The sequence below is a fragment of the Balaenoptera borealis genome, assembly GCF_965194805.1.
Source record: "Balaenoptera borealis genome assembly, chromosome: 2".
NCBI classification, from domain to species: Eukaryota; Metazoa; Chordata; class Mammalia; order Artiodactyla; family Balaenopteridae; genus Balaenoptera; species Balaenoptera borealis.
The window spans coordinates 34,539,580-34,554,895 of NC_138867.1; the positions used below are offsets into that span (position 1 = coordinate 34,539,580).

At 38.1% G+C, this 15,316-nt stretch overlaps 1 protein-coding gene across 1 annotated transcript in view; it reads right to left on the reverse strand.

Annotated features, from left to right (window-relative positions):
• The window catches only part of C9 (complement C9), a 58,280-nt gene that overhangs the window by 20,697 nt on the left and 22,267 nt on the right, over nt 1-15,316 (reverse strand). The window contains exons 5-6 of the mRNA XM_082382365.1: nt 12,418-12,556; nt 974-1,243 (exon numbers count right to left, since the gene is read on the reverse strand). Of these exons, the coding sequence (XP_082238491.1) occupies nt 974-1,243; nt 12,418-12,556 (409 nt within the window). The remainder of the gene's footprint in view (nt 1-973; nt 1,244-12,417; nt 12,557-15,316) is intronic.

The window sequence follows — 15,316 nt, forward strand, 5'->3', positions numbered from 1 at the left end:
ACAGTGCCTGGCCACATAGTAAGTCCACAATTAAATATTTGTTGAAAGACTTAAAAGATTTTCCAACTGCATCCTTTGGGCGAGTGTGCATGTGGATATAGAGGCAATGTATCGACCGACCCATTATACAATTAGGCATAATATAAGTACTAAGAGTGAATGAGTATTATTTTTTAAGTGGAAGAAGGGTATCTAAATAGGTGACTGTGATATCAGAAAAGAAAGAGTGAGCATTTTACCAGCATCATACTGACTACAGAAAGTATATTCTATATTTATTCCAAAGGCGATGAAACAAACTTCTAAATCTGGCTTAAATATTAAAAAACAAACACATTTTCAAAGTCTCAGATTAAAGGTATGATTACAAAGTAAGCAGACCAATTCCATATGCAATGTGTACAATTTCATGGCATTGTTACTTTAGAAATACACTTTACAGTAAGTAAATAGCCATCATTCTAAGACATTACAGTGAATTACCAAAATTCCTTAGTATGATTTTTCATTGTACTTCTGAAGAGAATATAAATTTAACAGTCTATCACCACAATCTCAGTCAAAAAGCATGCTCTGAATTCCCTTTTTTCTTTGTTGGCGCCACGCGGCATGTGGGATCTTAGTTCCCTGGCCAGGGATCAAACCCGTGCCCTCTGCAGTGGAAGCACGGAGTCTTAACCACTGGACCACCAGGGAAGTCCTAAAAAGTATGCTCTGAACTCTTAATATGCTTGTTCTGTTGACAGCCACAAACATCTCACCCACTTATTACTGCTATACTGAAGAGATTTTTCTCCAGTTAACATTCTTCTTCTGGACCTTCAAGCTACCTACACATTTGAGGATTTGTTGAGTATTATTTTTCTTTCTCTTATGCGCTCTATCTGCTCTAAACGATTAAACTTAAAAGAGGAGGTTTGGTTAGTTTGAAAAATATTCCATTATATTCTCTATATTAAATGTTTGGTCTTACCTTCTTCGAAGAATATGACAACAACAGTTTGTAAGTTTCATTTTTGGAATATGTAAATCGAAGGGTACCCTGGGCATTTGCATGATTTGAAAAGTCTTTTTTGTCAGAAGGTTTTGAATCTTTACTTTTAAACTGTCCAATTGCTTCAAAAGGTGTGTATTTTATAGTTAAATCTGCATTAAAATTTGATTTCTTCTCTTGGATGATACTTCTGAATATTTGCATCTGTTCATCATAATATTCAGTTCTGAAATTTTTGTCGGCTTTGGTCTAAAAAAGAATAGCAAAGTGTTTTTGAAAACAACATACAAAATAAACCACCCAAAATAAACGGAAAAAGACAAACATCAGGCAACTTATTTGAAAGGGAGTAGAACAAAGAAGTTGAGCCAAGGCAAGAAAATGAGACTGCTAGGGTTCAAATACAGATCTGATGACTTTGAGAACATTACACGATAACCTCTCTGTGCCCAGTCTGATTCCTAGTGTGTGAAATAGGGATACTCACCATACCTGGCCCAAAGGTTGTTATAAGGAGTCAATGAAATAAAGCATATGAAGGACTTAGAACATAGCCAGTTTTCAAGAGTTAATATATTAATAATTAAAAAGCAAGTTGCATAATAGATCAGTGCACAATATACTCCCATCTGTGTAGAAAAAGAAGGGAAGAAATGATAAAGCTACGCCTTCCTGAAGCCTTATGTACCAGGCACTGTTTTGAGTATTTTACACATGTTAATTAATATAAGTAGAAAGGCCAGGACTTGAGCCCTGAACTGCCTCTTAACATTTACACTCTACTGCCTACTTAAAAAAAAAAAAAGCCTTTACATGCATGGGAAATTACTGGAAAAATAGACAAATCATGGAGTGATTGCCCTGGGTAAGGGGAACTGTGAGTAAATGGATATCTGGAGTGGCAGCAGGCTTGCTTTTTTTTTTTTTTTTAATTAATTAATTTATTTATTTATTTTTGGCTGTGTTGGGTCTTTGTTGCTGCGTGGGCTTTCTCTAATTGCGGTGAGTGGGGGGCTACTCTTCGCTGTGGTGCGCAGGCTTCCCATTGCAGTGGCTTCTCGTGTTGCGGAGCACGGGCTCTAGAGCGCAGGCTCAGTAGTTGTGGTGCACGGGCTTAGTTGCTCCGTGGCATGTGGGATCTTCCCGGACCAGGGCTCGAACCCGTGTCCCCTGCATTGGCAGGCGGATTCTCAACCACTGCGCCACCAGGGAAGCCCAGGCTTGCTTTTTCTTGCATCATCTTTTATGTGGTTTGGACTTTATTTATTTATTTATTTATTTACCACATTCATTTTTGTATTAAAAAAACTAAGTAACCTAGTTAAAAATTAAAACTTTCAATTAAAACAAATGAACTTACTTACAAAACAGAAACAGACTCACAGACATAGAAAACAAACTTATAGTTACCAAAGAGGAAAGGAGGGTGGAGGGATAAATTAGGAGCTTGGAATTAACAGATACACAGTATTATATGTAAAATAGATAATCAATGAGGTATTACTGTATAGCACAGGGAACTATATTTAATATCTTGTAATAACCTATAATGGAAAAGAATTGAAAAAGAATAAAACTGAATCACCTTCCTGTATACCAGAAACTAACACAACATTGTAAATCAGCTATACTTCAATAAAACAAAGAAAGAAACAAACAAAAACTTTCTTTGCCAACTTGGTTATTGTCAGGCATCCACGGGACGGCTGTTAATCTCAACAAACTCTCTTTCCAGAAGTCCTCTGTAACAGGCTGCAACTCTTGTCTGGAAAGAGACCCTCATCTCTTCAGTCAGTGGCACAGGCTGGACTCCGTAGCATGCACTGGGTGACTGTTCTGCATGAAGAATGCTGTGGTCTGAATGTTTATGTCGCCCCTTAAATCCATATGTTAAAATCCTAATGCCCAATGGGATGCTATTAGGAGATGGGGCCTTTGGGAGGAGCCTTCTTGAAGAGATTCGTGCTTTTATAAAAGTGACCCCACAGAGCTCCCTAGTCCCTGCCAAGCATGTGAGGATACACCGAGAAGTCTGTAACCCAGAAGAGGGCCCTCACCCGACCCTGCTGGTGCTCTGATCTGAGACGCCCAGCCTCCAGAGCTGTGAGCAATACATTTCGTTGTCTCTAAGCTACCTGGTCTCTGGTATTTCGTTATAGCAACCCAAACAGACTAAGACAAGAAACCTAAAGTCACCATCTAATGGGAAAGACTAAAATGTATATATTTTTCGTTAAAGAAAGGCATGCTGGGAAAAATGCTCAATGCAAAGGGAAGAGTAGCCTAACCATGTCACTTCCCTGTTTAAAATCTTTTCACCTTCCCACTGCCTTTAAGAGAAAGTCTAAACTAGACTTATTCCAAGTTAATCTCTCCCTGACTGTACTCCAGCCCTCTGGTCTCCTTTCTGTTTCCACAGCCTATGCTTCTTCCCACCACAGGGCTCTCTTATGCTGCGTTTACTTTCTGGAATGTTCCTTAATCCCCCAGCCTCCCCCATCCTCCCTTAACACAGACATTATACACACTCACACACACACACACACTGTATACCCCTGGCCTGGTGAATCCCTACTTCTATTTCAAGTCTCAGCTTAACCATCACTTCTTTAGGGAGACCTTTCCTGATCCCACAGACTAACAAATCTGTTTCCTATAAGCTCTCATGGCTCTTCTTTTAAAATAAAACAAAATGAAAAACGCTTCCCTTTTATAATGGCTTATTTAATAGACCTTCAGATGGTAAACCCCAAGAAGTCAGGGACCACATCCATCTTACCCACACGCCTCCATGGCCTCACCACTTAGTGAAGTGCCTGGCAAAAAGTAGATTATAATAAAGATGTATTAAATTTTTTTAAATTAATTATTTCTTTGAATATCTCCTGCTTTAACCATGAACTCTTTTTTAAAAAAAATTAATTAATTAATTTATTTATTTATTTTTGGCTGTGTTGGGTCCTTGTTTCTGTGTGAGGGCTTTCTCTAGTTGTGGCAAGCGGGGGCCACTCTTCATCGCGGTGCACGGGCCTCTCACTATCACGGCCTCTCTTGTAGTGGAGCACAGGCTCCAGTTGCGCAGGCTCAGTAGTTGTGGTTCACGGGTCTAGTTGCTCCGTGGCATGTGGGATCTTCCCAGACCAGGGCTCGAACCCGTGTCCCCTGCATTGGCAGGCAGATTCTCAACCACTGCACCACCAGGGAAGCCCAAGATATATTAAATTTAATATGCAGATCCAATATAGCTAACAATAGTAACTCATATGTATTGAGTGCTTACTCTGTGCCAGCAGCTGTTCAAAGTGTTTTATGTAGAATAAATATTTAACTTCCTACCTTTAAGGTAATTTCTATAATTATCCCCATTTTACAGATAAGAAAAGATAGGTTAAAAAATTTGTCCAAGATCATACAATCATACAGCTAGGAAGTGGCCCAGCCAGCAATGAAACCCAGGAAGTCTGATTCCAGGGTGGAGCTATTCATTCTTATGCTACACTGCCAAAGAGGGCTTGACAGGTTCTGAGTGGTAAAATGAAGAACGCATTCATGGAAAATGTTGCCCTGAACATGGCCTTGAAAAAAAAAAATATATATATATATATCTATATATATCTATATATAAAGGTGATTCAGTTTGCTGTACACCAGAAACTAACACAACATTGTACATCAACTATACTTCAATTAAAAAAAAAAGAAAGAAAAATGAATAAGATTTCTATTGCCTTGAAATCTAAGGCTAGTAGAAGCAAATGAAGACAATTCCACTCAGTCTTCCATGATGAGAAGTGCCAAAGCTGAGCAAAATGGCACCAGGAAACCACCTCTCCCTCACTCTTCTAGAAGGCTAAGGTCTTCTTAGCTCACTGGCTTCTAATTGGCTGTGGGATAGGAGTGGCGTAATTTGTAGGCTCTTGCACTTATACCTGAACTGGTTAGAAAGGAACTGGCTCTAGGCAGGGATCAACTTAGCAGTGTGAAGGATTGCTTGCATGTATAAGGGAACGTTGGTCAGAGTGTCAATTAGAATGTTGTTGAATGGTCCTCTTTCACTAATGCTAGGATGGTAGTAGTGAGTAGAGTCTGAAACAGTGAGGGTGGGGTCACCTCAGAAAACCTAAAGACAAGAGCTGGATTGAAAAGCCAAAAATCCATCCATCAAAAAGAAGTCTGAGCTCAACGATAGGCATTCAGAGGTGGACCAATATGTAGAATCGTTTTGAAGAGAAGAGCAAAAGTCTTTGAAGAGAGGTCAAGAAGCAAGATTATAGAAAGTAGGAAGACACACAGATGGAAACAAGTTTCTTTACGGGAACCAAATAAACAGATGTTGGAGAAGCAGAAATCAGAGAGAAGGGCAAGGGTACTTACACCTTCCAGGAGGCCAGGCATATTATAGGGGTTAGTGAAATCTATCCTGTTTAAGGATTTATCAACTAATGCTTCTTGAAAAGAAATAAACATTACTCTGACACTGGGAGCAGAGGAGATAGAACACCTCAACACACATTCCAAAGTTCAAATTGAGGAGGCTTGGAGAGCAAGCGGGAATAAAAGGTAAAGAGAAAACTGTTAAGGATGCCACTAAGATTTTGTATGTACAAATAAGGGATAAAACCATATACTATTTACTATTATTATTAAAGCCATCTCTCACTAATTGAGAGAAGGAACCAGGAAAGAGCAGATTGCCTGCAAACTTGTGAGTCATCCTCAGCTAAAGTACCTAGCCAAGCCACACCTACATTCCTAAACTTTTAGCCGTTAAATTTTGGGGTAATTTGAAATTTAGCAATAGATAATGAATACAACTATCTTCAAGAGATCATCTTCTCTGCCTAGATCTTCAATATTGGTGTGTTTTAGGACTCCATTCTCTATGTTCTTTTCTCTCTCATTGTGCACCTCCTGGATGATCTCAAGCACTATCAAGACGTCAATGATCCTCTCTATGCTGATGGTACTTAAATCTCTGCCTCCAATTCAGGCTCCATCCTCACATTCATACATATAATCTACTCTTGGCAAGATAACTCCATCCAGATGTCAATCATTATCTTCTTCTTGGATTTAACTCTTCTTTTGGTAGATCCCCCACTCCCCCTTCCAACGCGCGCACCCACACACACACACACACACACCGCACACACTTCTCAGGTCTTCTCTGATGGCCTATCATCCACTGGGGGTCTCCATATTTTTCATCTATTGTGAGTTTATTTTGTGTTAGACACTCTTCTAAGCACTTTGCACTTACTAACGCATTTAACCTTTCCAAATTCCTACGAAGTATGTACTGTTATTATACCACTTTATGATAAGAAACTGAGATTCAGGAAAGATAAATAAGTTACCTGGAGTCACATGGATGGTAAGTGAAGGAACTTATCAGAATTCAAATCCAGTTAATTCAGAACTGGGCACTTGACCATATGCTCCACTATCTCCAATTCTGTACTGAACTCTTAGTTCTCAAAACTGAGCTGGATTTCATCTCTTCCTCTCAGCCTCTACTATTATAGACACAGTTCAATTTTTCATCATCTCCTTCTTGGACCATAAAATAGCCTCCTTCTGTTATTATCTCTGGTATTGCCTCCTTAAAATTCTTCTCCACAAAACACAAAGATTTAAAATGAAACTATGACCACGTTGCTCTCCTCAATGGCTCCATTACCATGATCAGGATTATGCCCAAGTTACTTAGTATGGCATATGAGCACCTTCATAATTGACCCCTGCCTATGACTCCAAATTTGAACTCATATAAGTTCAGTGTAGGCTGTAGTTCCTTTCAAGATAGCAGTTTCTATAGGCACAGTATTATTTATTCCTTGGGAACAACAATATGTAATAAATAAATCACTGTGTATATAATAAATTTTATCTGTACACCGCCAGGTTTTCTAAATGGGCTCAAGCTGACAGCAGAAAGAGTGGTTGAAATGTTTATTAAGCCTCTGTTTTCAGTTGCTGTCAACTTTAATGGTGATTCCAATTATATGTTTTCTTGAATATGGGTTCTTCCCTTCATTACAAAAGAAAAAAAGCATTTGCTTTTTGAAAGAAGAGTGTCAATATACTGCATGCATTTATTTATTAATTCAGCAATCATTTATTTAGCCTGCTTTATGATGTTAGTTTCTCAGGATTCCATGGTAAATAAAATGACTAGAAATTCAACTAAGGGTATATATGATACAGCAAAATAAAGACCAGAACAGAAAGGAAAGCAAAGGCTATTGCATTAATTTGCAGGAAAGGCATGTAATGGAGGATTCAGGGGAGAAAGCTGAGGGTAATGTGGCAATCAAAAGCCAGATCAGGAATGACCTTTTTCCCCCTGCCAAGGGGATTGATTATTATCCTGCAGGCTGTAGGGAGACATCACCAAATTTAAGCAACAGAGTGATAAGATCAGATTTATCATTTATCTTCATACTGAAGTGTGTGGAATGAATTGAAACTGAGCAAAACCAGAGGTCTCAAACTGATAGGAGGACAAACATAGTAGCCCAGATGGAAAATGATGGGAGCCTAAGGCAGTGGGCATGGCAGTGGGAGTGGTGAAGAAGAGACAGATTTAAGAGTCTTTACAAAATAATGAAACTTGGAGATTGATTGGATGTTGTGTGCTTTGAGGGAGATGTACCTGTAGAGGAGATCTTTAGGAAGATTTCCATATTTTGAGTTTGATTATTAGGAAGATATTGTTTCATTTACCAAGTGGAGAATTCAAGAGCAAAGAACAGAGAATTGGGAATAAGATGGGATATAAGCTTTGGATATGTGAACTGTGTGATGTCTGCAGACAACAAACTACACAGGTATCCAGTTCAGAGAGAGACCTGGGTTGGAAATGCAGTATTTGTAAGTCATCAGGATGAAAGTGAAAATTGAAGCCACAGGAGGGGATGAAATCACCCGAGGAGGCTATGTAGAGAGAGATTAGTAAAACAAGGTAGGAACTCTGGTAACAGAAATATTTAAGGGCTGTCCTCAGTAAAGGGAGCTCAAAAGAATCTTAAGACCGACTTTGACGAAAACAGTTTGAGTAACAAGATAACAGAGGTTTGGTATTACGGGCTGAACTGTGTTCCCCCCAAATCCGTGTGTTGAAGTTCCTAAGCCCAATTACCTCAAAATGTGATGGCATTTAGAGATAGAATCTTTAAAAAGGTGACTGAGTTAAAATGAGGTCATTAGAGTGAGCTCTAATCCAGTGTGACTGGTGTCCTTATAAGAAGGAGAGATTAGGATCAGACTGGCATGGAGGGAAGACCACGTGGAGATAAGGGAGATAGCCACCTACAATCAAGGATAGAGGCCTTAGAGGAAACCAACCCTGCCACCATCTTGATCTCAGACTTCCAGCCTTCAGAGTTGTGAAAAAAATCAGTTTCTGTTGTTTAAACCAACCAGCCTGTGGTACTTTGTTATGGCAGCCCTAGAAAACTAATACAGCTGGGGAATTCATGGGAAGTACAAAAATGGAGAGAGCAAGTGTAGATGAGAAGAGTATGCAGAGATGAGGGTGTCCTTTTCATGTTTTTGTTTTTTGTTTTTAAATGAGAACCTTGAAGATATTTATATATTAAGGGCGGGGTGGAAAATGAGAGAGAAAGAGGTAGACCTAAGACTTAGAATAATAAGCAAGGTACTTGGCATGAGATCCAGAGTATGGGGTAGAAAGATATATTTTCTACTGAGACAGATCAGAAGGATGTAAGAATAGACTTTGTGTCAAATAAGTTTGTACACAAGTACAACTTTGAAAAAAAATAAGAATGTACAACTTTGAAAGAAAATAAGAAAATTCTTGCCTGTGGCTTGGGTATTCTCTGTCCAGTTGGAGCTCCTGCCATCTACTGTGCTCAGAATGGTGAGGTAAAGAACTTGAGGAGGTTGCTGAAAGTTTTAAACTGCCCCCGCAGAGGGTGGGGAGGAGCACAGACTACGGGGAGGCGTGTGGACCTACTGAGCTGTGTGGAGGTAATAAAACTACCCGTTCCTGTATTATTAGTATGATTTTCTCTACAGTGCCCAGCAGGATGAGTTTAGGCAGAAAAGTAATAGGGTTCATCCAAAGTAGGAGTTTTTCTAGATTATAGAAGGAATAGAAAGCAGGACATTGATAATATTATCTGGTGGTCAAAAATGGATGTGGATTGATTAGAGGAAAGAACTGAACATAAGAGGAGCAAGATAGATTAGAAGAAAAATAGATGCACCTGAACTGGGTCTAGATGGGGTCCAAAGGTATGTTAGTGGTCATAAACGAGGATAAGAGCTGAGACACTGGATAGTTCTGATGAGGCAGAGGGTTACATGTTTCAGATTTCAGAGGCAGCATAGTTCTGGTGAACACAAGGTTAAGGATGTGTCTGGAGATGTGAGTGACTCGAGTGGGACAGATATAGGAAGTTAAGAGATAGCAAGAAATTATTGGCAATCCACATGATATAAAAGTTATTTAGGATTTTGTTAGGATTTGGGGTGGAAAGGATGATTATAATCCAGGTGCATTTTACAAACCTTTGTTGACCTACAAAATCTTACATTCTCATGGAGATCCAGATCTAAAGAGAATTATAATGAAAACCTGAAACCTGATTTACAAGTTGTTACTTTCAACAACAAAAGCAGAGAAGACTAAAGAAAAACAAGTGAAAAGGAACTAATTCCTAGATGTAATCATCACTTTTCCCCCCCCATAATTGCAAGCTTCAGTTGTTCTTGATCATTACTTACAAAGTACTTACAAAGCAGCCAGTAAACCTTCACCTAGAATGTAACCACTAATTATGCATTTAACCATAGCTAAGTCTTTTACCATAGCTAAGTGTTCTTATATTCTAAAAAGGAATAGAAAATATTTTATTTATTGGAGTACAGTTGCTTTACAATGTTGTGTTGGTTTCTGCTGCGCAGCAAAGTGAATCAGCTATATGTATACATATATCCCCTCTTTTTTGGATTTCCTTCCCATTTAGGTCACCACAGAGCATTAAGGAGAGTTCCCTGTGAAGAATAGCAAATATTTATTAAGTGTTTGCTAGTGCCAATAACTTTCTGAATGTTTCACATACATAGACTCATTTATCTTTACAAGGTAGGCATTATTATTTCTGTTTTACAGATGAGGAAACTGAGGCATGATGAGGATAAATAATTTGCCCAGATCTCACTGCTGTTTGGGGCAGAGTTGGGATTCTAACCTATGCAGTGTGTTCTAGAGCCAGAGCCGCATTTGAAACAAGAGGCACTGAGGGAGTGTGAATGTATCAGAGTAAGGTGTCATTATCAAGGGATATTTCCCATGGAATGATAGGTCCGTAGAATTCTTTCAAAAAATGAAAGACAGTAAATGATTGCCAATAAGTAACTGAAACAAGATTTAAAAAATTAATTCATCCAGTAAAATGTTGTTGAGCACCTACCCTATACATATATTGAGTTGAGTATTGGTAACAGCTATAAGGAAGAAAAATATGCATTCTTTGCCTTCAGGCACTATAATAATAACATACACGAAAAAGTAGGTAAAATATGTCATTGAATATTAAAAAGTGCAGAAAGTAGCCCTCTCTAAGAAGTCAAAATTGAGATTTCCACTCAATAAGCTCACGCACATTCTTTTATGTTCAGCTATTCATTTTCCAAGACCATAACAGATTAGAATAAGGGGAAAATCAGCATTACTAGCACCAAGGGTGTGATCTGGGGACTTTAACAAGCCCCCAGCCAACTCCATCAGCACTCTTTCTCAGGTGGCACCAAATTAATACTCAGGTCCATAATCCCTGTTGGTTTTTTTCTAAGCTTGATGCCAAAACTCATTTGAAGGCCTTAATCTGATCTGAACTGATAAAAAGTTATTGTCTTCATTTCTTCCACTTTGTGTGAACATTGGTTAATTTTGCCATAGATATATTAATGTGTTTGATTCTAAGGTGCTGCTCCCAACTCCACCTGGGGTGTAAGTAATATACAGGGTAAGCACCACATCACCTTTGTAAGATCCAAACCCTTCTGAATGTGGAAGTACATCTGTTTCCAAGGTTGTAGATAAGGGAAAACAGCATGCTTACTCTCCAAATGTAGCTTCAAGATCAGTCCCAGGCAAGCCCCCAGCCTTCACTTCTTGGTTCACACCAGTTACTAACCCTACAGAGAAGCTAGGAGGCTGGTGACAGTGACAAGGACAGGAAGACCTTACAGCACAGACCTGAGAACTAAAAAAATAAAACAACACAACAATAACACTTCTTGTATCAGCAATGACAGAGGTTCCCTTATCTTTGGCATACTCTTTCGAAGAAAGTAGAACATGTATAATTCTTCTTAGAAAGATGATAATCTTCCCCTAGAAACATGTACTTAAAGGAGGTTAACCTGGCATGATGGGAAAGATCAATAATCCAAAATGTTCCCTGCGATTTGTGAGAAACTGATTTTATTCTGGACTTATAGGCACCAAAAATATGACAATGTGGTCACATGTGAAAAAAGATGCCAGTCAAATAAGTAGGGACATTAAATCTTTAGCATTCATGGGAGAGCATGATCACTTCAGGCTGCAGTGGGTAGGGTTTGATTTACAACATTGTTAGAAATAAAAGGAATATTAACTACAATTATTGAAAATATATATGTTTTTCAAACTGGTGGGAGTGACAATGATAATGAAGGACATTGTAATGACTGAATAAAGTGAATTTTATGGGTCACCAATGGGACCAATTAAAGAAACAGATTATTGTAGCTACTGGTTCAGAATAAGCTAATTATTATTCTTTATTATATCTTGTTTAGAGCCCCCAAAATATCTCTAAAGGTGATAAATATCAATCCTTTGAATGAGGGGTAGAGTTTGTGGATGGCTCTAGAGAATTTAGGTGACTTGTAGAAAGGTGGTAGGTTTGAGGTAGCATTTTGTAGAGTAAAAATCACTTTAAGAAATAGTTTCACTAGAACTGGAGGGGTTTGAGGTGAGTGACTACAGCCACTCACATTAGTCAAGCAGGTTTTACAAGGGGGACTAGTGAAGGAAAACAAATGTAAAGATGGTTGTTCATTGGTAGGTTAGTGAAAACCGAGCCTCGACAGCATGGAAGCAGTGTACACAGTCCTTAAATCAGCACTAATTTAATTTTTAGTTTCATCAGAACCTTAGATGATTCTTTTTACAGAGTTTAAGTATTTGCCAAAACTCTGTCACTGGGTGCATGTTACTGAAGATTGTAGACGATTGCATATTTTCTAAAGAGACCCAAGCTACATCTCCTCTTCTTTAAGTCAATCTTACGTTCACATTAAATTTTCATTCTACTGAATTTTTCATATTATTTAGTAGGAAACTTATGGAAACAATTTTTCAGCTAAAGCTGAACAATGTGTTTTCTTCTGAGGATACTTACTTCATAGACCAGGGAAGCCACGTTCCAGGGTCTGCGGTAGTACGTCAAGGTGTTGCCATCCCAAACTCGATCACAGAGTCCATTGTAGTACTCGTTGTTGAAAGGGGTGCTGAGGGGATCCATCCCTAGGACGTTGATCCTGAGAGTGAACAGAGTAACATCAGGCGTGGAGACACCAGGAGCTAATGCAAGGCAGCCCTCAGTCACTGGGGGAAGAGAGCTTCAGCTCATGTCCCCACCACCCATGTGATGATGGGATATAATCAGGAATAGAAACAAGAGCCTGGTCACCTCTGCTCTGTGTCCTGGGCGGGAAGTACATATTAAGAAGGTCTTATAAACTCTTCTAGGCAACTAGGGCACCGTTGAGCACAATGAAAGAAATGCAGTAAGTAGGAAGCAAGGGTCCATCTGGCTTCAAGAGTGGAACTCCACTGATGTAACCCTTAGCTAGCCTCCCTTGGTGAACTAAAAGCCAATGGTGTAATACCACTGCTTTAAATTATTTGAGAACAGAGCATCTCAGGGGGGCAGTATAAGTTATGCATGTAATTTTTAATCTGTGAATCAACGTTGGGGCTCTTTCTCTCTCCATTCTCTTTAAACTTAAACCTTTCCCTCCAGCTGTCTCATTGATTGTCAAGAACCTTGTTCCCTCCAGGCTTATTTTACTCCTATTATACTTACAAGAGGAACACTAAAATGTCATCATCCGGCAAGGCATTCTCAAAAGTTCTACTTTTTTCTCCCAGCAAAATATCTTTATTTGGCAAGCTTTAATTCAGAAATAGGAATCTTGTTTAGCCTAAAAAGTATTTACTTTGATTTGTAGGCCAAAAACCAATGTATGAAAAAGAAGCAGTTCATTCTTTGTGAAGTACTAATTGGGAAAATAGTCATTGCTGTCTAGACTGTATCCAGAATAAATGGCCCCAGGGCAGGGAGGTCAAATGGAGGTTCGCCCCTCACATCTATAACTTAGCTTGGCACAAAAGCATAAAGTCTTCCATTGTTCTGGACCACATCCCTAACTCCAATGAGCTGGATTACAAAGCCGGTTGTTGGTTTCAAGAGCAATTTGTCAAAGGGTGTGGATGGCTTACTGCAGACCCATTGCTAATGCAAGAAAAATAAGTGGACGAGTATCCTATTGCCAGTTGGTTAGTTGAAAAACATCTTTATATAAACAGCACATTCTTAATAAACTTTGAATGTACACAGAAAATAAACATTATAGCTCAACTTGAATGAAAGGCAAGTTAAGGAACTGATTGAGGAATACCTTTCTCAAGGCTGACTGTATAGTTAGAATTAACTCCTCACTTTTTTGCTCCCCCAAAAATACTTTTCATGAAAAATGCTATGCCCCTAATTTCTAATAAAGGGCCAAAAATTAGACCTAGTCACTCGAATAAAAAAGAGAGGAAAAAAGAAACACTATATATCTAGTTTACTTTCTTAAATATCTTATCCTGGATGGGAGATTAAAATTTTGGCTTCAATTTTTCACCCATCCCTACATCTACAGACATGTGAGCAATAAATAGTTTAAAAAATATTACTAAGGCTTCAATACAAAGACATAGAATACTGGAAACAAATGATCTGTGCTGGTTTCTTAAACAAGGCCTCAAGTACATTTTCTTTATTTTGTAGTGAACTTGTCTTCCATATATCTCATTAACGGAGACCTTGCACCTCTTTGCGTTCAGTGAATAAGGACATTAATCTTTGCTTATAATGGTGATGAATTCTTAAGAGTACTATATCTACGGGTAGTGTAGTGTTTGTAATAAACAGTGGGTAATATTAAGACAGTTAATACAGTCCTTGATCTCATTAAAATTATATTCAAGGTAAGGGGTTGGATATAGTTACCAATTTCAAACAATAGTCCGAGGACGAATATGCATGTGCCAAATGAGTAGTACAGGTAAGTGATGTACAAAGTTCCCAAGAGGAAGAGGTCCCCATGGCAGGGTCATAAAAAGGGTTTTAGAAGGAGTAGGATTTGATTTGAGTTTTGAAGGATGGGGCCTGAAGGGCAGGAGGAACGAGGGTGCAAAATTCTGCAGGTGGAAATGTATATGGCATGTTTTTGGGTAGTAGTCTTTAGATTTTTCTGCTTGTCTAATCTATAAAAAATGTTGATAAACTATGCCTCCTTGAACAGTTTTAGTTGGACATCTAAAATGTTCCCTCAAGTTTAAGTAGTTGCAAAGGATATAACTTCTCAGCAAGCTGTAAATATTTATGCTTTAAAATATAATTATTTTGCCTCTTTTAAAAATAAATCCAATGGAATATAAATTCTATAGTGATGATGGGTATCAAGTGACTACAATGTTTATATTTCTTTAACAGTTGGATGTTTTATGGTATTCCTTTTGATTCTTTCTTCTTTTAAAAATAGACCTTATTTCTTAGAGCAGTTTTAGATTCATGGCAAGATGAGTGGACTATAGGGAGATATCCCATATGCCCTTATCCCACTTTTATGCTTGAATACATATTTCTATTCCATTTCAGATCCAGAATTTTAACCTAATGTAATGTAGTTTTATGCTTGGAAGTTTTAATTCATCACTTTTTCACACTTTTCTGTATGAAAAAGGTATTAATTGAAAATTTTAAAACAGTAAATATCCTTTGACCATAAGGTCTAAGTATTCAAAAAATTCTTCTGGATTTGAATTACCATTATTAGTAGTATATTTAAGTATATTAAAATTTAAAAATAGTTTAAAAACCTAAGTAAAATTTTATTGGATAGTTCTCTCTCAATGAAATGAATGGGGCTTCCTTTTTAATTAATTGATTAGCTACTGTACCCATGGATGAATATTACTTATTGCTAGAAAAAGATAGGGCTGAGTACCAATTTTATTTCTACTTTCCA